Below are 26761 nucleotides of genomic sequence, written 5' to 3' on the forward strand. Positions count from 1 at the left end.
GTCTAGACTACGTGTTATTGTTAGTCGAGTATTTAATATGATATTCATGTTCTTAAAATAATTTTCTATTAATGAGTAAATATAAGAAACTTGAAATTTATGTGTTTCGGAGAACTACTTAAGCAGTCTAAAAAATATAAAATTGTGTTTTAATTTTTGAACGTTGTAAGCTTACAATGACAGGAAGATATAGTTGTAGATGACAGATGTCAGATAGTAAATATTAAATAATTGTGGGTGTAATTAGATTTACGATTTGTTGTAAAATTTGTATAAAAATATAGGCGACAAAACAAAGACAATGTCGTCGCCGCCTCCTACTAAACCACCCAGAGGTGTGAAACAAGGAAAAGAAACGGTACGTACTTACGGTTTATTTGATCTATTAGATTCTTTACAAAGTGAAATTTCATGTTATAATTTAAAATGTTATTATTTAATTAAACACTGTTACACACACAGAGTGGTCTACTTATGTCAGTTATCCGCACTCTATCTGCAAGTGAAACAAATGAACAACGAGAAAAGGAAAGAGCAAAGTTGGAGAAGGAGTATAAGAAGAGTGATGCCAGACTTGACGAGTTAGTTGCCATTCATGCACAGGAAATCACTGACGTTATGCAAGTTAGTATTTATTAAAAAAGTTATTTACTTTTTATTTACACATTATAGCAGGGTAGGCAAAGTAGACCTAATGTCAAGACACTACATTCTACACTTTCTCTAGTTGAGTGGTAGTCCACTCAATATGAAATGTCACGAATACGGGTGGCATGGCAAGGGTAACCAGGCGCTGAGTTAGTACTCAGTGAGTGTTGAGTTAGTAATCTTAATAGAGCCCACTTGTTACAATATCTCAGTGAAACAGCAGCTGACTGTAAACACAATGGTTGTAAGATCAATTCCTACTCTGAGGGATTCCATATTTTCATTATTGCAATACACTATTATGTTAACTTTTGCTAGTGTCTTGAATTTATTCATAAGCAGAGAATGAATCCCTACCATATGAAGTATAAAGCATGAAGAAGGCAAAAAACTCATGCTTCCCTCCACAGTCCAATCCTTATTTATACTGATACCAAAATTTAAATAATACTACTAGTGCCATATTTAAAGTACAAACAAACAAACAAAACAAAGCTTCTTTATCCTTCGGCATCTCCTTTTTATTGTGTTAGAACATGTTAAAAATGTGTTATGAACTGTAAAGTAATAATTTTCTGGTGTGATTATCTTTTATCTCACAGCTATCTGAATATATTATGAACATTGTCTCTAAAATTGGGCAGTGTGTGGCAATCAGTGTCTTACCACTAGATTCTCTCTGCATACTTTGCTATATGTATACAGTTTGAAGCTAAAAAAATGTTTAAAATTTACAGAAATTCAGTGCAGTTACTACAGCACTCGGTGCTTGGGGCCAACACTGTTCTGCTGCTGAGGCTAGATTAGCTGCTTGTAGAGCACTATTGAGGGTCAGACGAGATGATTTGAGAAGATTGTGGGCAGACGCTAGAACTCATCATCATGCTTTGAGGATGCTGACTGATATGTTAGTATCATTATTTTTTCTATTTCTTTTTTTAAAGAGAAGGCGAGGGAATAAGTTTCAAGTTACTAAGATACATTAACCCTATGTTCAAATGAACGTGTGAATTGCGATTATGAATTTACTTTGGTATCATTAACAAATAATATATATTTTCAATAATTTTATCTATTTCTTTCTCTAATAAATTCTAGTGAAAGAGTAGTAGTATCAGAACGTGAGGCTCGAGAATTAACTAGCTCGGGTCGGGTGTTGGGTGCGGCTCATTCTCTACAAGCCGCCTTGTTAACCGCTCGTACTGAGTTACCACATGTTCACGCTCTGTCTGTTACTATTACTCAATTGGAGGTGAGAAATGGATTATTTGAAAAAAAAAATATTAGGTTAAATGTAACTAATTTATTATGTAATAAAATGTAGAAATCTGACATACATACACTTCTAATTGTTGTACCATGAAACTTGGCAACTATATATCGATTAGATAACAATGCAATATACCATCAACCAGGTCTGATGGTAGAACTGGAAGATAACTAATGGATTCTTGGACTACTGGCTTACTCATAAACATATCGAGTTTTGGCTAAAGTGTGGTTTAAGTTTTTTTTAAATTAATAATTTATTGAACACACACGGTATTCCGCGTAACCTTTCAGAAAATAAAAATATTTCATTCTCCTTATCGAAATCGAACCCACCACCATATTTATAATAATAATATAGTATTTTTTAATAAATTGGTAGCTTCCATATGACATGAATGATTGAAACATTATTCTGACACATAGATAATTATTGTTTGTGAGTTGCATGTGAGCACAGTGGCCTCGATCTAAAATGTTTCGACCATTGAAGCGTTACACAGGGAATGGATATCTTAACACTCTGACCAAGTATTAAAGCGTTGAAACATTCTTGAAAACCGCGCAAGAATGCGAGTTCAAATCCTGCTATGTTAAAAATTTTATACGTTATATAATATACAATTTCAATACACTATACATACAATACATACGGTGAAGATTATCTAACTAGTATATATTTTTAGATATTTTTACCACATTTTTTTATATATAGGCAAAGAAAAAAGAACTAGTAGACATAATAGTGAATAGAATAAGTGAAGCTGTATATAAAGATGACAGAGCCCCACTAAGTAGAAGAGTTTCAGCGAGACGACGCACTGCTTTATTGCTTGCTGGTGAGGAATGTTTATTTTATATCATCATAGAATTAATCCTATAAGGGTTCTGATTTTTCTGTTTATAAATGAAACCCTAAAAAACACTATTTTTCGTATTTTCTGAAACTAAAAAAGAAGTTTAGATCTAAACAGATGCATATCTCCAAGATACTATGTCCGAATTCTAAGCCTTCCTCGCGAAGGAGGACAAAACATTCTAATACATAATTATTTACATTTTTTTAATTACAACTTTAAAGTATTAATTAATCTCATGTAAAACCACTTTTTTCTATAAAATTAAAAAAAGCTATCTTTTTCTTATTCTTCACTAAAAAAAATTAATCCTCTCCATACTCGTAACATGCCCTTTCTTTTCTATATTTTCTAGAATTGACAAAGAGTGAAGAAGTAACAGACGCGTATCTCCAAGATATTACTCCCGAGTTTGAAGCCTCCCTCACAGAGGAAGACAAAACGTTTGAAACTACCGTCATGATATCGCTAGAGGCTTTGGGTGTTTTGGAACAATTGAAGGAGGCCACTGAGGCATGTTTATATTTGAAAAAAGATCTATATTTCTGTTTTTTATTTTATGGATTATTAACGATAAGTTGTCGATGGTCATTTTGTTTAGTGTGGTGTTTTTTCTTATTAGACTATGCAGTGATTTTTTATTTATACTAGAGAACTAACTGACATTGTTTTATACAAAAGTTTATATTGTCAAACATAATATAGTGTGTTTATTTATTTTATTAATGTTTTGTATGCATTATAATAACAAAATATTTGCATTCTGGTTCAAGATCGATCTCAGAGTTGAGAGCAGTTAAATATGGCGACCCACAACCACCATTTATTTGTCTATAAAATATATTTTTCATATTTTCCATAGAAATTCAAAGTCCAAATACAAAACGAGCTTCTAGAAGTGATAGACTCAGTCTCCCGTCGCATAATAAACGACGTCGACATAGAAATAGATGGGGAGGAGGGCGAGGAAGATGTACAAATAGTAGAGAATAACGGGGAAGATGGAGAATCTGGTAGGCCGCTGGCCAGGCTCGTTAGTTGTCTCGCTGAGGAGTTTAAAGCGTGCGGTATGAGGAATAAAAGGTGAATTTATTATATATTTCCTTCTCGTCGGAATCTGGTGTCGATGGCAAGCGCGGCGTTGAGTACTGCCGCTCCATACGCAATGCCTCCAGATTTCGGCGCTTACTCTGCTGTGTGCGAGATACAACGTGAAGCTGATAAAAAAAAATGTATAGATGATAAAGATAAAGATAATTTGACTGTTTTATCAGTTTTAAATAAAAAATATATTTATATATATTAATAATATATTTTATTATATTTGTATTTGTTGATAGATTATTACAATTGTGGAAAGCGGCGTTACAAAAGCATCGTATATCAGAACAGTGTCTTCACACTGAACAACACTACTGGAGTGCTGTACAGCAAGTTGTATGTATTACTTATATATTCATTGATTATTCTTTTATGTCTTTTGTGCTAGGAGGGAATTTAGTATGTGCCGAAATATTTTAATTTTTCTATTTCTCGTTAGACAACGCGACGATTATATAGATCTAGGTAGAATATACTATATAATATGTTTTGATACAATGAAATTAATATTAATCGATATTTATCAATCATAAAACGACAAAGTTGAATTATAAACTATTATTATTAACAGAGTAGATAATTTTATATTTACATAAATATATTTTCTTTTTTCATCTAGTCTTCTTTCTTCGAATTTTTTAGAATCCTTATGTTTCGCCACTAAGCACGCAATGTCTTGAATTTGGGTGTATTATCTTCTTTTAATACTTTTAATTCCAGATGCAACTGCTACTGACTGAGTATTTAGAAATAGAGAGTGTCAACCTGGCGGCGCATCGAGCGGCCACCGACGTCGCACCCGACCTGCGCCTCGCTGACTACTTCGCGAAAAAGCGACCGCAGCGAAGAAGGGATAAACTGTTTAAGTTGACACGTTAGTTGTTAAAGTCATAATCAAAAATCAAAAGAGTCATCATCATATTTATCTTATGTTAAGGAAATTTAGTGTTTTGTCCAAGTCCAAGTCTGTTATCTATCTCACTCCCACTCGACTACCTACTATATATCTATCTCGTTAGCACCCGTTAGACTATATATTCATACACAATAACCGTTCCACAAATTGTATCTCCCGTAAACTCATTGTCTTACTATGACATCTCTTACTTACACTCGTCGCTCCACTATCTATCTCCCTCGCACTCACAATTCTACTATACATTCTATTATATATCTATCTCGCTCGCGCCCGTCGTTCTACTATACATCTGTCTCGCTCGCGCTCACTGTTCTACTATTTATTTGTCTCACTCGCATTCCATGTTCCAGCGGCCGCTCCAGCAGTGGTCAGTGGTGTGACGTCACGGCGGCACCGCTACCCGCTGGTGTGTACGCCGCGGCCCGCACTGCTGCACGCAGCTTTGCCCGCGCTGCACGCATTGTGCGCGTGCTTAGAGAGACCTGGGTGAGTGATTATATAAATGTTTTAAATATAATACTATATACCGGTTAATAATTGGTTTATAGGGTTTAATATCTATTATATACATAAATTTATTTCATGTAAGATCTATAAGATGCATTTATATTTAAAAAATAAAATATACTATTAAATCAACATTTTTCAGAATGAGGTGAAAATACATCAAAGATAAAGATTGTCCGCTTTCTGTTATCTCTACAAATTATAGAAAGCGGATTTATTCCAGTTTAAATATTATTTCAAATGGAAATATCTACACATTGTATATTACATAAGACACAGTCGTAGTACTGGACTTAACTTACTCAGCTGATACAGTTATATAGTATAGCCTCCCATGACAAATAGACACAAACTAGACAAATAGATACGGAACACCAAAATATATATTTTTTAATTACAACTAGTAGTTCCTGAGATTAGTGCGTTCCACAAAACTATTACCATTTTTTTAAATATTCCAGTGGTGAATGCTCTCTTCGTGTCTTCATATCGGATTACGTCCGTTGGGGGGAAAGTGAGAGACTCGCGCAAACCGCGCGTGTATCTATAGACACAGCGGTGAAAGCGCCCAACGCGTGGCGCGAACGAGTCGTGCCCGCTGACCAGAGGTGAGGACTTTCAGGAATTTCTCTTAGAAACCGTCCGCTTGAGATAAATCTTGTGTTTAGATGTACGTTTTTATCGACCTATGTCGAGGTTTCATTCGCTTTTACCTACCCTGCTAAGCGGGAAAAGCGTGAAATAGATTTTTTATATTTGCATGCCGCATACAATTATAACATTTTAATTATAAAAAAAATTACACATGAAAGTTTTAACTTTATTCAAAACATATCAACACTTTGCCTAATGAATTTTTTTATATACATTTCCATGTCTACATTTTGTGATCAATTTTCAAGATATTGTGTGCTGAGCAGCGAAATTCAACACCACTGCGGTCTTCTATACCAGTGCAATTAAAAATTATTTTCCAATATTTTCATGGGAATTGAATCCACTCCTATTGCGTTCACAAGCAGACGCTGTCTTAATGCGACGACATAAAAAAATAATTCTTTGATTTGAATTATTGCTTATTCTATTTTTGAAATATAATTAGAATATTTACAACAGCCGTCCGGCGTTCGCGTGCTGCGTACAAGCGTGGGACGCAGTGCACGCGTGCGCGGTATCCGCGCGGCGGTGCGGCGCGTGTGGGGGCGCGTCCGCCGCGCGCGCCGTCACTGCCACACTGGGTACGTCTTTAATTTATATTCATTACTCTTATGCCTCACCTGTGTATAACTAACTCATTTAGCGGCGTAGGCAGAGGGAACTTAGTGTTTAGGCAGTTAGAATTACGTTAATAAATTGATCGATTGATCTTTATAAAAAATATGATGTTTGACATTGTTGATAGTTGGAAACCTAGAGGAGTGGTTAGACGAGTAGTAGAATATATATGTTTACGAAGCCGTCGTGGTACCATGGGATAGCGTAAAACTGTAAACACAACAATTATGAGATGGGTTTCCACTTTGGGGAAATGATTTATTAAATTTTTTTTTGCTTATGCTGATAACAAAACAAAACTCGACGTTAAGTTCCGCCAGTCAACACGTTACGTCTCCAAAATTCAGCATAGGGAAGAGTGTATAGGAAATGGAGTATGACAACGCTAGGCTCCCTCGGCATACCCTGCTCTATGCGGGATACAGCGTGAAACGTAGACCATTGATAAATATCGATCGTCCCCACCATCAGGTGCGCTGGCCACGCACGCTCGCGCCGCTCACGCCCGCCTATCGCCCGCCGCGCCCGCACGTGCGGCGCGCTGGCTGGCGGACGACGACATTGTAAGGTTCTTGCAGTCGCTGCCAAACTACCGCGCCGCCGTGGAGAATGCTAGCTTCTCACCTCAGGTCATTGGTTGTTTTTTTTTTATTGATATTTGTTAATATTTTTTATTTAATTTTTTGTGTTGTATTAAGAAATAAAATATCGAATGTCAATTAGACTTATTACAATATTATATTTTTAGGAGTTAAAACAGTCGTACGAGCGGGAGGCGGAGACTTTAGGTACTAGTTTAGGAGACGGAGAAGTGTCCAAGCGTGAAATAGTGGCCGATATCAACACTCTAGTGGACCTTGCTTTGTTATGTGAAAGTATGGTAAGTGTATTATATATATATATATATATATATATATATATATATATATATTTGATTTTGGGAGTCTTTTTACGTTTCATTGTTTTAAAACAACGTCAGTCTGTATCCCGACTGATCTCACCAGAGTGAAGAAACGAAAATATAAATTTCAAATGAATATTTCATTTCCACAAGTGGGCAGCGAACCCGTAACCAGTCGCGTTTACAGTCACATCCTTGTGCCCCTGCGCGATGACTGGCCTTTGGGCTTAGGCCTGGACTGGACTTTTGACTGGAAATAAAGTTAAGATTTTTTATTACAACAGCTTGTTGTATTATGTTTATTATTATTTCGAAATGATATTAAAAAATGTATTTCAGAATTGGCTAAGCACAAACATAAAGACGATTCCCTCCATAATAAGTTCCCCGTCGCCTTCCGGTGGGGGATTGAAGTTACCAGAGAAGTTTAACAACGACATATCAGCCGCTGCCGCCATATTTGATGAAATTGCACATAAGTGCCTTTTGTTTTTACATTTGGAGGTGAGATTTGTATTATAGATTATAGATTAATTCACTAGAATGTTCTCCGAAGACAGCGCTAGTTGTATCATTTTAAATTTGAATTATCTAGAGGGAGAAACTTGCACTTTCTTACTCCCAGACACTTTTCTTAGCCAAGGAGTCGACTCTATATTTTTTTACGATGTCCAACGTCTTAAGGTTGCCTGGAAGAACTCACTATTTCAGCTATAAGGTCGCCTATTGTACATATTCTTTTATTTGTATTCTTGTATTTCTTTTTTGGGTGTACAATAATGAATTTATTATTATTTTTATTAATATATACATTGGTTTGCAGATGCGCATAGAATGCTTCCACTACCTGGGCGGCGAGGAGCGTGGCGACGCGGAAGAGGCGGGAGGCGCGTCGCGCCTCGCGCAACGCCTGCTCGCCCTGCATGAGCGCGCCAACACACTGCTGGCGCCGCATGCCCGCAACGTGAGTGTGTAGACAGAGGGTTAAGCGCTCCGTCGCCCAACTATCGCCCAATTTCCGAGCTTTGTAAGCAGAGCGAGATTATGATATAATTAAATATTTCATTCCCCCCATGGTAGTCGAATCCACAACCGCGGTGTTTACAGTGACACACTTGTGAAACTGCGCCGCGGCGGTCTTTTTTATGAATCAGCTTTCCACTGTATGCTGTGTGCGGAACACGGCAGGATAGGTAGAGGGGACCTAATATTAAGACACTCCCTTCCTCGCTTTCGGCGTGTTGAATGCCAGAACTCAACGCCGACTGACATGATGCCAGAGCAAAGAAATGAATATATTACTAAATAATAATTCATTTCCTCGAATCGGAATCGAACCCACAACCGCCACGTTTACAGTCACACGCTTGTGAAACTGCATCGCGACAGTCTCTTTTATTATTTTTTTATTTAAACAACTCTTATAACAATATTTTTGTATACGCCAATGTGAGTGTATAGTAATAGTAATGTAGTTAAACGGTCCATAAAATACGTCACATGACTATTTCATGATAGTCATGTGACGTATTTTACGGACCGTCACATGAAAATCATATATAGATTTAAATAAAATGGTAAAATATCAAAAAACTTGCCTTGATTTTCAATTTGCATTCTGAATTCCTTAATAAGTAATCAAAATAGCTAATTTTACATAACAAGAACATAAATCAAGTAGCATCTTTTAACGTGGATTACAGCCCGCTGCTTTCATATTTTTATACGTTTTCTATTCTACGTTTACATTTTCATCTTTTTTGTGAAATAACACTTTAAAATATTGTTTAAAACAATATTCGAATTCTATTTGAGGCGTCGATCTCCCAAAAAGGCTGGACAACCAACAAAAATATGTGCATCTGTTTTGTTTCAGCTTCACACTGTATCCGCATCTAGATCTTAACAATTCAAATTCAAAATATTCTTTATTGAAATAGACTTTTACAAGCACTTTTGAATTCTAATGAAGATAAAGCTACCACCGGCTCGGAAAGCCGTTCTGCTGAGAAGAGCTGGCAATAATATTTTGACTTAATTAATTTTAAATTTAATTCCAGTACATAATGTGTGGTATCGGTGAGATGATGTCCTCTGCCGTGGTCTGGCGCTGGCAGAGTGCGGGAGGTGGAGCCACACAAGTGGGCGTGACCTCAGCATCAGGGAACAACACTGCGCCAATAGGAGGGCTTGGATCTGCAGGGGGTGGAGCTTCGGCTGGGTCTGGAGCTTCGAGGGGTGGAGGTGGAGGGGTGGAAGGAGTGGAGGCGGCCCGGTTGGCGGCTCTGAGACATTGTCTGGCGGCGCTGTCGTTGCCTCACGACGGTCTGCACGGAGCGCACGCGTATTTGCATCTGTTGGCTTGTACGCCAGAGGTAGGGTTTTTTTTATTTTGTTCTAGTGAATCTAGCACATGTTCTACTCGAGAGAGCATTTCAATAAAAAGTTTTTCTTTAGCTTTACGCTGTATCCCATGTACTAAATAGGTTGGCAGCAGAAACCTAGTCTAGTCTTCAGACACTGCGAGTTTCACTTGAAAGTCCAATTTTCAAGACCGAAATATGACGGGACTTAACCCCGATCTTTATTACTAGAGCGAGAAAATAAGAATAATTTATAACCCCGAGTGGAACCACTAACAACAACCAAACATCGCGTCAAAACAACAACAAAACAAACGCTTGGTTCTCTATATATAGTAATTTATAACAAATAAAATATACTCCAACACATTAAATTTAAGTAAATCTTTTCCAATCAGGAAATAATAACATCGGTAAAAGAGAAAGGCCCACAATTCTCTGAACTAGAATACCTAAACGCGTTCAAAGTGATCGCTGCGCGCAGAAACATTCCACCGTCCACGCTGCGTGTACATCTGAAGCAACTATCCACCGCCTTAGGGCACGTAGGAGTCACTGTATAATTATATTTTAAGTGTATAATATCATTGGTATTTTGGAAGTATTTTGGAATTTTATTTTTAGTACTTTATGTATCTCTTGTATTTTTTTCAATTATTGTAATAAAGTCACAAAGTAAAGTTTTACAGTGATTATAAATATATTTAAAGATACAATTCTCCCTCCACTCACTGTGTACAGCAACGGTTCAAAGAAACGGTTTCAAAAAGGAAGCAACAGTTCAAAGCGTTAGAACACGTGGGTGTTACTGTATAATTCTATATCAAATGTATGAAATATGAAATCAATTATGAGGTTTATTTTTTATTGGACAAAAGTCACTGAACTTAGCTCTTCAGTGATTATAAGTATACTTATGACCTTTTTTCCACTGTCCACTGTGCTGGGACACATAGAGGTGACTGTATAATTGTATTATAGTAGTATTCTAAAGTAGCCAATACGAAATGAGAACTAATATTTTATAATTTTCCAATAGAGTAATGATTTTTATCTCTTGTGCTTTTCATTGTTTATAAATATGCTTGAACTAGAGTAAATAACCCTGCAATCGTTTCTCCCTCCAGTTTATACTACGTAACGACACTGAAAGGAAATTAAACTTTATATTTCATTTGTAGAATATTTTTTATTCAGCCTGTATAATTTATATATTTATATGTATAATTTGACACGACATTGAGTTCCGCCATGCAACATGTGAAATTTGAACGCAAAGCAAAAGTTGGAGTGTTTTGACACTAAGTTGTCTCTGAATACCGGCTATATGCGGAATAAAGAATGAAATTGAAAAGAGATGGTACTATTTAGTTATTTTTTGTAGAATTGTTCTATTATTTATTTATAATTATTTAAAATAAATATATTTTTTTTTATTGCATATTGATGTTTTATTTTATCACGTTTGTGTGTTTGATATTTGTTACAAAAAAGTAGTGACCGGCCGGTAATTTCAAGTTAGGATAGAAAACTATTTTCACAAGATGCATAAAAACGCGTTTAAACGTTTTCACCACAAGCGTTACTACTATACACTCTTATCAAGCGTTCGAATCCTGCAACATTCAAATTCTTATTATACGAATACAATAAAATATTTGATATGTTTTATTTTTTATTTCACCCCTCTCCAATTGTTAATAGACAAATAGATCGACCAGGCAAGAATTTTATTAAATTGAGGTTATGTAATATCTTAAAATCAATAGTTGAATTAACACTTATTTGGTATTAAATGAAAGAGATATATTTTTTTAAAATACTTGGACTAAATTAAAAAAGAACGACATGATAACAAAAATTGTGTATGTTGTTCATCAAAAATTTAAAAAAAAAACTTTCTATAAGCTTTTCTGTCATGGTTTATATATTCTGTTAACGTGACATTGGCAAAGGCCAAAGTGAGTAATGTGTTCTGTGGATTAGTGCACAACTGTCACGCTTGGAACGTCATAAACAAAGAACAACAACAAAACTTATTGTGTTGATCTTGATAACAATATTAATTACTTATTCTTTAGTTTCTTAATTAATTATATGAAATACCTAAAAACGCATCAATATATCGTACTAGTATATTTATAAGTAAATTATTAAATTACAATTAGATTTATTTTGTATTTACATTGTCCAAAAATGGATGAAGAACTTTCAGTTTTACGACAACAATGTGTTGACGGTCTTCGCAATACCGCTGACTATGTTTTAAAATATTTAGAGGACGACGAAGAGAAAAACCATGAAATTAATAAATTGAAAACATACGTAAAAAGTTACTGTTATTTAGATAAGTTGTCAAATTTAAAAAAAGTTAAAGATTTTATTGATGTGGTGAGATATTTTTTAAACATTTATTTATTTACATAGCTGATAGTTCATATTCCTAACAATTATATATTTTGATATAGCAAGATGATGACATTTGCAATTATGAAGATTTTGAAGTGTTCCTCGAAGATCAAGGAAGGGGCCCTAATTTAAATCATAATAATCATGCTTACATGAAAAGTTTTATGGACAAGATTAAAAGTCTACAAGCTGCTTGTTAGTACTTATTTATCTTTGGAATTACTATTTTATTAAGATTATTTTATATATTAGTAAAGTAATACGAAGCGTATATATGTTGTGCTAAAGATTTTTCGCGTTTTGATATTCTACTAAAAGAAATGTCATGTTGGTGTGATTCTGCCACAACACAGTGTCTAGACTGTTAATGCAGTAGATGCTGATTCAATTCCCACTGGAGCAAATTAATTGTTTTAATCATTCACTCTGTTAACAAGACAAAGTGGTATAGAGTTATTTAACAAACAATATCTCAAATATTGGAAAATGTAGTGTGTGTGTGAACCACTAGGTTCCTTATAAAGCCTAAAAAGTTATATTGTCTAATAATAATATATTAACGGACTATTTTTATTATAGCTTCAACACATGAAGACCCTGAAATAGAAATTGTTCAATCAAATGCTACTCAAGTAAGTGAATTTAAATATTTAACAAATATATATTTAGAATAATATTTATTTGTATTTTTGAGTATATATTTTATAATATTTTTTACTTTAATAATTTTTAAATTGTTAACCTATTTTTAATTATTTTTATTATACAATTTGAATGTGAATAGTACTGTAGGGAGCAAGCTGTTTTTGACATATCATTTATTTAATTAACAAAACATGAATTAATAGTTTAGTCAGAGTTCTTAGATGGTCTCCCAGAGGTGCAGGTTCAAACCTGACTATGTTAAATTTTTATATTTTCTAAAATATTTTTCTATTTTTTATGTAAAAAAACACTATTAAATTTTCATTTAGAACTTCAATATAATCAATAACATTTATAACATATAATTTAATAAAAATACAGTACATAATACATTGCTATTATATTAACATTCTTTTCTAGATTGATCCCATCACAAAACAACCTATTAAAATGCCTGTAAAAAATAAATTTTGTGGACACATATATGATATGATAAGTATTTCTGAGTATATGAGGATGAAAAATAGTGCTAAATGTCCTTGTAAGTATTTACTTATGTACATTACCTATCAACTGCCTAACTGTAAACATGGTAGTAGTGGTTTGAAACTCTAATCTGATTATTTATTTAATTATTTTTCAAGGAAACAATCCAAGCATGAAATATTGACTTAAAACAGACAAATCTTTTTTACAGAAACCAATTCATTTGACGGTTGTGGGTGTCGATTCCCACTGAGGAGAATGAAATATTTATTATTTTTATAAGGGAAATATAATAATCTGGTAATGAGCTAAAGTGTGGTGTTGAGCTTAGCCACACACCACACAATGCCTCACAAATTTGGGGGAACGGAATTGTCTTAATGTTGAAATATTAAAAATAAGATATTTTTCTTTTTTTTTCAGATGTGGGATGTCGTAACATTGTGCCTATAGTGGCAAAAAATCTAGTGACATTAGACAGTCAGACTTCACAGAACGGAAATGTTACACAACAAATGGAAAGTCAGGATTACGATGACAGTCAAGATTCTGATGAATCTTTATAAAGTATTAAATAAAAGAAGTTTTTTGTTTTATATCATACTAACTTTTACCTAAGACTTTGTCCGCGTGGTCTGATGGATATAGCTACAGATTATGTTAGACAATTTCATTTCATCGCTCTAGCAACAAGAAAGCGCGAGCGCGTCCTCCACTCAGTATGTGATGTCTTCAAATCTGGTTCTTCAAAAAAAAATAATTACATTTCCATAAATGAATATATACCTATTTATAAGAAAAATAAAAAAAACAACACGTTTACATTTGAAATTTATTTAGCTGGAATATAGTGCTAGAACAATTTAAAAAAATCTCATTTTTACCCCCATATTAGACCAACTGCTTAGTAGTGTATTAAAAATATCTTTAGAACATTTCGATTATAAATTAGGTAAAGACCTAACTACTAATAAATGTACATACATACATAAAGGAACACAAATTAACAACCTGTATAAAATAAAGTAGAAAATTATATTTTAATAGATTGTCGAATCGTCGAATAAATATGAAGGTGTTTAGAACAAAAATAAGGTAGCTAGTTGAGGTAACTACCTTAAAAAACTAAAAATATGTCGCTTTCACCGCCATGCAGGGCAGTTCTGCTAAGAGCCGACAACAGTAATGTTTTTTTTTAAAGATAATTTATATATTTTTTTTATTTAAGTAATTCAATGGCATTTAAATTCGACTTCATTCGACACAGTTTCATTATTAAGATATTCCTAAAGAGTAGTAAATAGGCAGCAATATTTTTAGTGATTTACTACAATATTTATAATTCACATACAAGAAAAATCATTATGTACTAAATAAAAGTAATAGAAAAAACATTTTCACAAAAAAATTGAAAATAATATTTAATTGTTATTCGCACATTTACTTAAGTTTATACTAAAATACTAGTATCCTACATACAAATTTGAACGTTGCTGAATTTGAACCCAAGTCTAAAACGAGCACTTTTATAGATTATGGACCGTACTTGTCGTTTTTAGAGTTAAGTATGTACCCAAAGGGTGAAACCCTGTTACCAAGAATCCGCTGTCTGTCAGTCGGCTGTCACCAGGCTGCACCCCATGAACCGTGAGAGTTATATTTACACTTGAAATTTTCAGATTGTATTTCTGTTGCCGCTATAATAATAAATATTAAAAATATTAACATCTAAGGGATCATCTAGGGCATCCCAAACAAACTTAGTGCATAAGCCTAATGTCAAGACACTGTTATTTTCTTTCCGCTAGCATTTGAAACATTGTGTTAAACGGAGTTCAACGCCGCGGTATTTCAACCAGAGAAGCCGCCGCCTCTCCCCCCAAAAACAACACAGTAAAATTTTTATCACAAACCATTTATTTCTAAGCAGTGTAGGTTCAAATTCAGCTCAACGTTTAAATATTTTTATATGGAAATATCCCAGTAGGTATTTATCTACTATTAAAAATTTCAACGAGTCCAAAGCTAAAAATACTTGGTCCATAAATAGACAAATGTGCGTTAATAAGGAAATTTACAAATGTGCCTATATCAAATTAGCAATATAAAAGTTAAGACTATTTTCTTTTGTTAAATTCTTAAATAAAGATATATATATTTATTTTTAGCTTTAGTTTCACGCTCTATCCCGCACATAGCAGGGTAAGTATTCCCTTTCACTCCATTCCCATTAAGATACTTCCGTCACCGTTAAATTTGTGTAAGTATTGCGTTTTGAGTGGCGGAACTCAGCGCCGCGCTTTGGCTTGTTAGCGGAGCGAAGAAATAAAAAATGTTAAATATTTTATTCCCTCGATCGGGAATCGAATCCACATTCGTCGCATTTACAATAGTAATATGAGCATAAAAATTAAAGCTGGAATGAATTGCATATATGTATATTAAAATAGGTTTAGGATACAATACAGATTTAAAGCACACATAATTCCTTTATGTTTTCGACTTCCCAATTGGAGTCCAATTGTAGAAAAAATTGCAAAAATTATCATAAAAAATAAAAATTGATTATTAGTTGTCAATATATTTAAGCAAGTAGCAATTTTTAATACCCTAAAAGCTTAATGATACATTTAATAGTCAAAATTTTAATTCGATTTTAAAAACCATATGTAGCAGTAGTAGTAAACTTTTTTTTTATTATTTTCAAATTTTGATTTAACATTTTTAGAATAAAATTCTTGTTGACATTTTAGAACTATGTTCTAAAATTTCAAATAAGCTTTACAATATTTATAAGTGCACGATCGGGACCTTAAACATACATATATTTTCAATTATTAAAGGGATTATCAAAATTTATTAAAATAATTATTTCCCCGAGGATCGAATTCAAGTTAATAAAACCAGTTTCACGCCTTTTTACACCTGAGAGGCAGAATGAACCTATTGTTTAGACGCTCAGTTACTCGCTTTCCGCCTAATTTTTAAGGCGTTACGTGTTGAGTGGAGGCACATCAACGCCGACTTTAAATATAATCATTCCCCCTAATGCGTATCGAACCTACAATCATCGCGATAATTTACAGTCATATACTGTGCCCCATGACAGCCTGTATATGTAAGTCTTTCTTATAAATAATAAATATTTTAGGGGAAAATTAACCAAAAACACATATAACACACTACTTCATTGTAGTAAAAAAATAATAATACAAATACTTAATAATAATAATAAACAAGTACACAGAAAATAAAATTTAAAAAAAAATCTCTAAAAGAAAGAACTACCTTACATCTATTTCAATTCCATTGACATTAAATATTATGGGGTTAAGTTTTGCGACAATCTTATCACATATTTATTAAATACAGTACAAGAAGATAATTGGTTCATAAAAATACTATATATATAAATACGTTGCGGAATTCAACGCCGCAATAACTAAGAATAGATAAGTTACGCCATAATTAATATAAGCGAGAATATTAGAAGCCACCTTTAGTTGCAAATTTGCTGAAATAACTAGATTTATAAAATATGTATAGAGATATTTAATATAGAATAAAAATTGCGCTTAATTCATTAAACGTTAAAAAAGAATAAACAACTGTCATTAAATATTACAAAAGAAGATATAAAAATACATTTCAGTTCATAAAAAAAAACATAATATTATTACTTAATATTGTACAAAAAAAGTCATTTTTTTTTCTTAATAATAAAAAAAAATGTTTAAAAAATAAATTATTTTGACCGTGATTAGAAAAAAATATAATACAAGCAAACAGAAAACAAATATCAAAAGAATAATTGATTTGACTTAATTAATTAAATGCTAAGTTTATGTTGTTTATTAACTAATAGTAATACTTAATAATATTTTTTTACAATATAATATAAATACGAAATGTGCGCGAAATCCACATTTGATTTTAAAAAAATAGGAATTTGCGGCCGTTGTTTTTTTTATGAATATAAAATATTTAAACAATACATTATTTATTGTGTAGAACATAATAAAGAAGTTTAATAATATTGATATTATTAATTTGAACTTAATATAATAGAAATATAGGTTAAAATTTAAATTAATGTAAACGCATTGAAATCCGTCAAAAAATAGAGTTAAGTCTATATAATTTATAGTCGTCGACCGCATCAAGATCGGCACATGGGTATCCCTATATAATATTTATAGGAGATTATTTCAGTGTCCTCATTCAAGTCATAAATTGGATACTGTTCTTAAGACACTTCTAAGACAATTAAATACCTTCCTACTTATCCTTGTTGTTAAAACAGATTATGTGAAGTTTTAATGTTTGTAAATAACTTCAAATTGTAAAATTTTGGTAGTAAAAATTATAAATAAATTTTATTAAAAATAGAAAAAATACTAATAATAAATACAATAGTAAATAAGTACGTTTTTCAACTTTATAAAGACCATAGATTGAATTTAATTTATTTTTAAAAATTATTTAATTTTAAAAAATATATTAAATGTATAAAGATATTTTTCAATTAAAGTATATTAATTTATATTATAATACACATATTTAAAAAAAAAACAACAATTTTACAAAAAATCTTAAAAAAATTACTTAAAATAAACGCCAGTTTAAAGAAATATCCTTAAAAATGACTAGAAAAAGAGAAAATATTTTTAAAAATAAAAAAATACCTAAACAATTTAATAATATGGCACAAAATATAACCACCATAGTCGAAAAAAAATTATACTGTTTTTCCATTTATAACAGCAACAATATTATCAATACAAATTTTCAATTCGTTACTCAAATCACTTCTCGAATCGGAAAACTTTTGCAACGCATCATTTACTTTGGTTTCTTTATAATCGCATACTAAAGTGTTATTTTTACATGTAATATCTAGAAAAGCTATGAGATTTTCCGCGACTTCGACCGGCATTTTGGCGCAATTTGTTTCAATGAGGACAGATATATGTTTACCTATTTCTGATGACAATAACTGGGATGTAAGTTTGTCTGTCTGTTTGTCATGTATTGAGATGAGTGTCAGAGCTAAGATGGCCTCGTTTTGCATGACCGAGTGTGATGCTACTAACATGTTTACTAGGCTTGATACACAGCCTTCCACCTGAAATAAGAAAATTAACTGTTAAAAATATTAGTGAGTAATATTTTGAATAAAATATTTTCCATTACGCAAAACTTTATGAATAGGAATTGAATCCATAATCATTGTGTAGTATTTCAAAGTATATTGTATAAATTTTTTTTGTAGGTAGTACTCCTTACTGATTGTTTGACCTTGTGGCAAGAATTTATGAACCATCGCCTTCACATCGTCGTTATAAATACCGGCGCTAGTGTCGTTGCAAGTTAAATGGCGGATCTTAACCCCTTCATTTGTCTTACCAAGAACGTTACAATTAAAATAATTCATTGCTGGTGGGAATTGAAATAATAACCATCGCTTTCACAGACAGACGTTACTCTACTGTGTCACGATAGCCTTCTACAAAAACTCTAATAATATACAGTACGATTCACTAGCCGCGGTGGGCGGTCAAGGCTCGTGAATCGTAGGATGTTAGCTACAGATGGCTGCACATATTTGATTTAGGATTTTTTGTACTTTATTATTTTTTCCCAGAGAAAGAGAGAACAGTGTACAAAAGGTCAGGGTGGCCAACACTGGTCGACCGAAATGTAAATCTAAATCATCTCCAACAACCGTCGTCGCTATGGAGGCTGTCGTGGCACAGCGGTACAAGCGTACGACAGTGAGCGTTGTGGGTTCGATTTCCACTCAGGGGAATATTTTTTTTAACATTTCCATTTTATCGCTCTGGCAAAACGCGGCGTTGAGTATCGCCAATTAACATTCAATACCTCGAGAACTTAGTGGTGCGTGAAGAACGGAGTGACCTAACGGTAGGTGCCTTCTGCCTGCCCTTTTATATACGGAAAAAAAAAAGTGTTAAGCAGAAAGCAATACATAAAGCTAATACCACAATTTCACAACACAAACAATACACGAAACCCACTAACCTCCACAATACTGGCCAAGCACTCGCCGGCCAGCAGTTTGACGGTCCACGCGAGCAGGCGCGGAGCCTCGCCCGCCGCACCCGCGTGCTCCGCGCGCCCCCACCTCGCCGCTCCCCGCAGTGCGCCCTCGCTGCGCGCAACTTGTCGCGCCACGCCCTCTGCCGGGCAACAGTGGAGACTTAGTGTGTGAGTACGATTTTCATCACTATATTTTACTATTTTAGCAAGTACCGTGACTAAATTTAAATAATTTTCTTAGTTTATAATTACACATATAAATTTAAAAAAAAACGAACCTTGACCATCCACCAGCATACGCAAAGCCGCCAACAGTTTGTAAGCCACATGGTGATCCTCTACATTAGGTAGTGCGTTTATCAAAATCGGCGCAGCCCTGCCCTTTGCGGCCGCTATCCGTTTATTAGAGGGCGGGACAGTGAGATTCCTCAACGCGGATAGTGAAGCATGTTGTATCTTAGTTATTGTAGACTTATCTATTGGATTAATTTGATCCTCGTTTTTTTCCATACGAACGCTAAAACCGTGGTAGAGTTCAAAAATATCTGCAAATAAATGAATTTATATTAACATTCGAGAAAATGTAAGATTATCGCCGAAGTCTCGACTTTACTTTACTTTACCTTTACATAAGAACGCTAAAACCGTGGTAGACTTAGAATTGTTAGTTATTTAGTTAGAATTGTTACATTTAGTTAATAATTTTCGAGAAAAACAGCAACATTTTTCACTTTTTAATCTAACAAAGATTTAACGACGTTTAACTTTTTTGAAGCGGTTGGAAAGAATAAAATAATCAGAAACCGAAAACATATACCTATGAAAATGATATTTATTTTCTATGATAACTTTCTAAATCGCATATTAAGATTTTATTAGCTTCACGCTGTATACCGCACATAACAGGGTAGATAGAGGTAATCTGGGTCTCTTCCGTTCCCCACTTTCTAGTTTTAAATGTGTGTAGTACAAAATTTTAACTCACTTCAAAGGGAACATGTATTGCAGTTTAAATTTGTCTCAAATATATATTTTTAATCTTTATTATGTTTATATTAAATGCCAAGGCAGATCAATATTAAATTTTACACAAAAATTTGTTTTCCGCTCAAATTCAAAACATTGCGTATTAAGTGGCGAAATTCATCGCCGCGCTGCTCTCACAGAGCAGAGGAGAAGAAATAAAAAATATGTAATTCATTTCATAAAGTGGGAATCGAACACACAACCATCACATTCACACACATATAACATTTATTATATATACACACACACACCAAGTAACTTATCAAATATGTTATCCTCCATCATTTGTGTGCAATAATCGTCCTGCCTGGCAAAGTTCCCTATAGCTAGTACTGCAGTGGCCAAAAGTTGATAGTTGGTTGATTCTAGCCATTTCACCATAGTGAGGTAGACTTCTCCCACACCATTATTGTATAGAATATTCATAGCTTCATCTGGAATATTTTAAAATATATATATAAGAAACTAGTGTTCCAAAGGCAGCATTGTAGAATTAAACTTCTTGTTATTTTATAACTAAATTATATAAAATCTTTACATATATTATCACTGTAAACTTTCATCTAAATCCGTTCAATAGAATTTGCGCGCAAGTGGACCAGCATCCATCTACATAAACTTAAGGAACTTTATTTATTTATTTTTTTATTTATTTATACTTTATTGTACACCACAAACAGAAGATAAGTAACTTTAAGATAAGTTATTACATAAAATTTGAACATAGCAGGACTCAAACTTGTGTCTCTTGGAAACCTATCCAAGCACTGTCACCAGTTTTTTGAAAGATTGTATCGCTAGTGTGGAATAATACTTTTAAAAATAGGTTAGGTGGGAGTTATGATTATTGGTCAACGGAATGAATATTTTGTTTTTTTTTACTGATTTTTTTTACCAACAATGCGAACCTTATAAGGTAATGCCATCTTTGATAATCTCTCTAAACTTTTGACAATTATAAAGTTAACTTTTTCTTTTTTCTAAGGGAAGTAGCAGTAGTAGTTCTAAGTATTACATATTAGTATTAGCTTTATACCTCAACACAATCTCGAAAAAAAGGTACTTCACAAACAGACAACTGACAAAGCGATCCTATGAGGGTTCCATTACTTCTTATTTCTTTTTCTCAAACCTTATGAAAAATATCAATTTCAACTCACCCCCAGTTAAAACAATAATAATAAGATCACAAGCTTGTTTCATAACACCCATAATTTCACTATCCTCGGTGTTCATGTCACCCAAATCAGTCCTTTGCAGCAATTGTTCTAGACGGTGACATACTAAATTTACACCTCCCTCTTTTGCTAGTAGAGTTTTTACAGAATCTGTAAATAAATATATAAGTGAATAAAATTGTTATATATACATATTATATATGATGGGGTAGACAGATAAAGCTAGTGTCAAGACATTATTTCCCATTTCAGTTCAATTTTTAAGACATTTTGTCTTGTCAGCAGTGGAAGGAAATGAAAATAATTAATTTCCCCAAGTGAGAATTTAACCAAGAAACATGGCATTTAAGTCAGAAGTTGTACTTCTGCACTATGACACATGTTTATTTAATGTAAAAGTATTGTTTCTTATCCGATAAACAGTTAAATAAATGTAATATTTACCATGTTCAGCTTGTGTATGCAAGTGTTCCAAACATAACTCTGAAACCTCAATATTAGCTGTTTCCCTTAAAACATTGAGTACAGCAAGATTAATTTGTGGTTCAAATACAAATTCAGCATTATTATCATTAATAACACTTAAAATTAGTATGGCTGTGCTAACTAAGTCATCTTCCATACAATCTTTTCCAGATTCCCTACATAATATTTGTCTTGCGCATTCTATCACATCTCCTTTGATTAACGATTCAGAATATTCAAGACCTCCAATTGCATAGTTTAAAAGAGTTTTGCATGTAAGTAGTTTTATTTCACTTAAAGGCATTATGTCTTTAGTACAAATTTCCAACACTTTACGAAGTATTTCTACACCTTTGTTTTCAAGTAATAGTTTTCTAGATGTGTCACAGTCACAGCACAAGTTACCCAAAGCTCTGCAACTCTGTTTCGTTAATTCGATCTTTTCTATAGTTATTTCTTTGTTCAAAATGGACAAAATAGGTTCTATTATTTCTTTTTGTGCATAAGATTCTCTCTTTAGCTCACACTTAGCTAATTCTGATATTGCTTGAACTGTCAATAGTACTATCGTTTGATCGCTGCTTTTTAATAATGCTTTAAAACACGATGAGACGTCGTATTCGTAGTCTTGCCCAAACGCTATAATTTCGTGGAGTTTTGCTTTTAAATCGTTCACATTCTCAATATTTTGAATCACTAATCTTTCAAATGATGTAGATTTTTTTGCAGATGGTCCTAGAGTTTAATATTAATTTTGATTAATACATAACTTTTATATTTGTTTCAAAAGGAAGCAATCATTATAATATGAATACATTTACCGTCCATGTTGAGTTAATTTAATGGTAATGGAGTACTATGGAATGTAACGTTTCTTTGTACACTACAAATTATGGTAATTATTGAATTTAGGCACAGTAATTATTATTATTTTTACATAATTTACGTTTTTAATGGATCTTTACTGAAATTTAGACATTAGAAGTTCCGCAATGTTAATTGACAGATACAGAAATCGATGTCCATTTGTCAATACTTTACTTTACTGAAGCTGAACATTGAAAATGTCACGGTCAATGTCAGGCCAACTGCGTTTTGTTTTTGCACAAAACTTTTAATAGTAACATTTCGATTTCGGAAGTTTTATTTTAAAACTATGTACAAATATTATTTACAAATTCTTAAGAGCTTACTTTATAAAAATGTGTTTTTTCTTTAGTGGCAAGACTGTTCTGACTGACTGACTATTAAGTCATTGGATATTTAAGCTTAGGCCCTAAAGCTTGTATATTCAAGAATACAGCACTTTTAAATATTTCAACCAATACTTCTACATTAGATTCATGAAATATAGATATTTAATGCGCAAATCTTTTAGTACTGAAAAATTTAAGAAAATATTCTGTGGCAGCAAAAATTAACCAATAGAGTCCAAGTTTAAGCTGCTTATACGTAAAGTTGTTATTATTAATAATGACTTTGCTTACAAAGCTGATCAAATCATAGAAAATTTTTAATTTTTTAATTAACTGTATGACCTTGAAATAGTTTACAAAAAGTCATCTACATAAATCGTTAGTAAACATAACAATAACCGTGGAGTTATAAAATGTTTATATACCTACCGCATTGTTTTACTGCCACAATGCGTATGCATATAAAATAAAAATATACATTGTACGAAATTTTTTTATGTTATCCTGTTGTTAATATTCAATATGACCTGAGGCTGACCATCGTGGATGGTTCTAGGTACTACCTAATTAACAAAAAAATAATGGCTATTCTTTACTTTAAAACAAATAAATACTTAATTGTTTTTAGAGAGTAATTACTTAAATAAACATTATTGTTGTATATATGTTTTGGTTTAGTTTTATTACTTAGATATTAACACTGATAGCCGTTGATCTTCAATTTGTTTATTTTAGTATCTATGTTGATATCATAGAAAGAGGTCAGTAAAGTGCAACAAGACATGAAAAAATACAATATGACATCATCGTGGTGCAATCAAAACGTCTCCACGCATAGGTTTTGGGCCCAAATTCCTTTCGTAGAAATGTTATTTCAATTTTTTATTAAAATATATTCATTTATTGGTGTTTAAGAGAGTTATTTAGACAAAGTTTAGATCTCGTAACAAGACAAAGGGCAGTGACAAAGGTGTTGAGTTTCGCTGTTCAAACTCTCGTTTCAAAAACAGCAGATTCGTGCGAAATGGAGTGTCTTAACAATAGATTATTCTGTCTTCTATGTTATGTATGTGATTCAACGTAAAACTAAAAAGTGAAGAATTTATGATGTTCAAAATGTAACTTTGTTCAAAATATCCAAAATAAGACTCTAATATTGCTACAGCTTTCATTTTAAGAATAAAATCTCATAGAGAGTAGATAATCAAAAGGTTAAATGCACTTAATGAAAGTCGTGGTGACATTATAATAAGAAAATAATGACTAATCGTATATTATTAATACAAACATGACCTTAGGTAAGGTAATATCAGCTAGTTTATTTAATATTATCGGTGCCTTTTATTGTTTTAAGCTAGAACATTTCAACGTGACTAACCTGATATATATTTTTTTAATTATACCTATCGTTGTTTTTTTTTTCACCAATAGTTCATTTTATCTCAGGTTCTTTATTATTATATAGACGTAGAATTTAAACGTTGCATTCATTAAAAAAATATTATTTAATTAAATTAATATTATGCATTTTTTTTAGCTCCTCGGAGTTTCGTCGCACGAGTTCCGTCACTCAACACGCAATCCCTCAAGAATTCTGAGGAAAATGGTGAACGTAAGCTTATCGTAATGTAGCGTAATGGGGCACGTCTTAATGGGAAACGTAGTCTTGACACTAGGTTACCTTGACCCTCTCCCTACCGTACAATGTGCGGAATTCAGTGTGAAGATAAATTGGATGGATTTCCAATCACTTATCTTCCCAGAAAATATTTGCATTCGTATTTCATTCATTAAACAAAGTCAGACAAATGATTTCAAATAAAAATTATGTTAAAAATGTCTTTTAAAACATCATCAACCGCCAGTTTTGACTAAATTATATGAGGCCAGTGTGACGCAGCGTGTCTGACTTACACGTCGGTTGTGAGTTCAATTTCCACTCGGGGGAGTTAAATATTATCCTCGCTCTCGTAACAATACAAAGCGTATCTTGACACTAGGTTCCCTCTGTTTACCCTGCTATATGCGAGATACAGCGTGAAACAACTGTTTTGACTTCGCGCACAAAGACACGCCGTCGACTTTCCGCGTACGAATTAATTTCATTTATTTCAAAATATTAGCTCCACAGGAAAATCGAACCTGTGATCCTGATATTGATACGAGTACGTGCACCGTAAATAGACGTAAAGATAAATCTTAAATGTCTAACGTATCATAGATCATTGATGGTAGCATGTACGATGTCGTTACGCAAGCAGGCGAGGTGGGGCGAGAATTACAAACAATTAATGTTCGGTTCCTGCGGGAATGAGGCGGTTTTAACTAATTCTAGCTGGATACAGGCTGTTTTTTTTATGTTATTTTTGTAAAAGTTGATTTGAATTAATACAAGTGCTTACTTTTCTTTTTATATAAAACTAGCGGACGCGCGCAGCTTCGCTAGCTTATTTAGAGGTGAATTCTAATAAACCATGAAACATGTGTTCAATGAAATATTTTTAAGAGTCTAAATTTCAAATTTTATAAAAATCGGTGGCGATTCAATTTTTTTTCCATACAAACTTTTACCCCTATTTCGCCCCTTTAGGGTTAAAATTTTTCAAAATCCCTTCTTAGTGGATGTCCAGATTACGAAAGTAAACATCTGTCCAAATTTAACGTTTCTACGCACAGCGGTTACGGCTGTGCGTGCGTCTTACCTCAGTCAGTGAGGACAAGTCCTTTTATATATATAGATAGGTATTTTTATTTCTTCTTATAATAAAGAGATGTTTTGCGATGAGCCTAGCAATACTATCTTACTTAAGTATGCTTTGAGTGTCTTTGTATGGTTGGAGGTATACGAGTATATAATTATGTTTTAAATATTCTTTTGCTTACTAAATAAATATCCCTAAAGTATAGCAGACGTGAAAGTAAATAAATGGGATCCGCCGTCTTGAGAAACTCACTAGAATATGTTTACAACAATACCGAAAGTAAATATACATAATTTAACTGTAGTAGATAGAATAATGACTTAATGATTTTTTTTAATGGCTATTGAATTTTAGCAAAGGTAATTTAGTGTCAAATCCAATTGTCGTCCGAATTAAGACATTCCGTGTTGACTGGTCTTCATGTCATACTCTGTCTTGCTAGAATAAAAATAATAAATGAGTTATAGTTAATATTAAAATAATAAATAGAATGTATAAAATCAAGTTAAAGTTGCAAATCCTCCTGAAATTCAGTTTACTTTAAAGGACACGGAACAACAACAACAATGATCTTTCACTCACATGGAACCTTTTACATTTATAAGAAAAGGTTAATTTAATTATAATTTTGATATAAAAAAATTATAAATATATACAAACGCAAAAAATAACATATTACATTTTTAATATATCGAATACCAGCCTGTACATAGTATTCATGATTACCTCCATAATAATAATAAATTAAGATGGT

At 32.8% G+C, this 26761-nt stretch overlaps 3 protein-coding genes across 3 annotated transcripts; 2 read left to right on the top strand and 1 right to left on the bottom strand.

The window, feature by feature from the left end:
* The first annotated feature begins 181 nt into the window (after nt 1-181).
* Nucleotides 182-11281, top strand: Sec8 (exocyst complex component secretory 8). Its single transcript, XM_085196173.1, has 18 exons — nt 182-358; nt 463-624; nt 1386-1555; nt 1747-1900; nt 2633-2756; nt 3130-3287; nt 3637-3857; nt 4115-4211; nt 4596-4749; nt 5145-5280; nt 5763-5909; nt 6418-6539; nt 7048-7205; nt 7325-7456; nt 7817-7981; nt 8301-8441; nt 9538-9852; nt 10239-11281. The coding sequence occupies exons 1-18, from the start codon at nt 302-304 to the stop codon at nt 10401-10403; spliced, it is 2778 nt and encodes a 925-aa protein (XP_085052299.1). The 5' UTR covers nt 182-301; the 3' UTR covers nt 10404-11281.
* A 543-nt stretch (nt 11282-11824) lies between these two features.
* LOC146532908 (E3 SUMO-protein ligase NSE2-like) lies at nt 11825-15504 on the top strand. Its single transcript, XM_085196006.1, has 5 exons — nt 11825-12231; nt 12309-12444; nt 12829-12881; nt 13315-13435; nt 13804-15504. The coding sequence occupies exons 1-5, from the start codon at nt 12037-12039 to the stop codon at nt 13944-13946; spliced, it is 648 nt and encodes a 215-aa protein (XP_085052132.1). The 5' UTR covers nt 11825-12036; the 3' UTR covers nt 13947-15504.
* On the bottom strand, nt 14199-23137 carry vimar (visceral mesodermal armadillo-repeats). The gene is made up of 7 exons (XM_085196005.1): nt 22931-23137; nt 22089-22844; nt 21627-21794; nt 20718-20900; nt 19719-19985; nt 19423-19580; nt 14199-18505 (listed from the first exon to the last, which is right to left on the bottom strand). The coding sequence occupies exons 1-7, from the start codon at nt 22935-22937 to the stop codon at nt 18119-18121; spliced, it is 1926 nt and encodes a 641-aa protein (XP_085052131.1). The 5' UTR covers nt 22938-23137; the 3' UTR covers nt 14199-18118.
* Nucleotides 23138-26761: the final 3624 nt, after the last annotated feature.

The sequence above is a fragment of the Heliconius melpomene genome, chromosome 13 (assembly GCF_056956725.1).
Source record: "Heliconius melpomene rosina isolate 202511_hmr_F chromosome 13, ASM5695672v1, whole genome shotgun sequence".
Taxonomy (NCBI): domain Eukaryota; kingdom Metazoa; phylum Arthropoda; class Insecta; order Lepidoptera; family Nymphalidae; genus Heliconius; species Heliconius melpomene.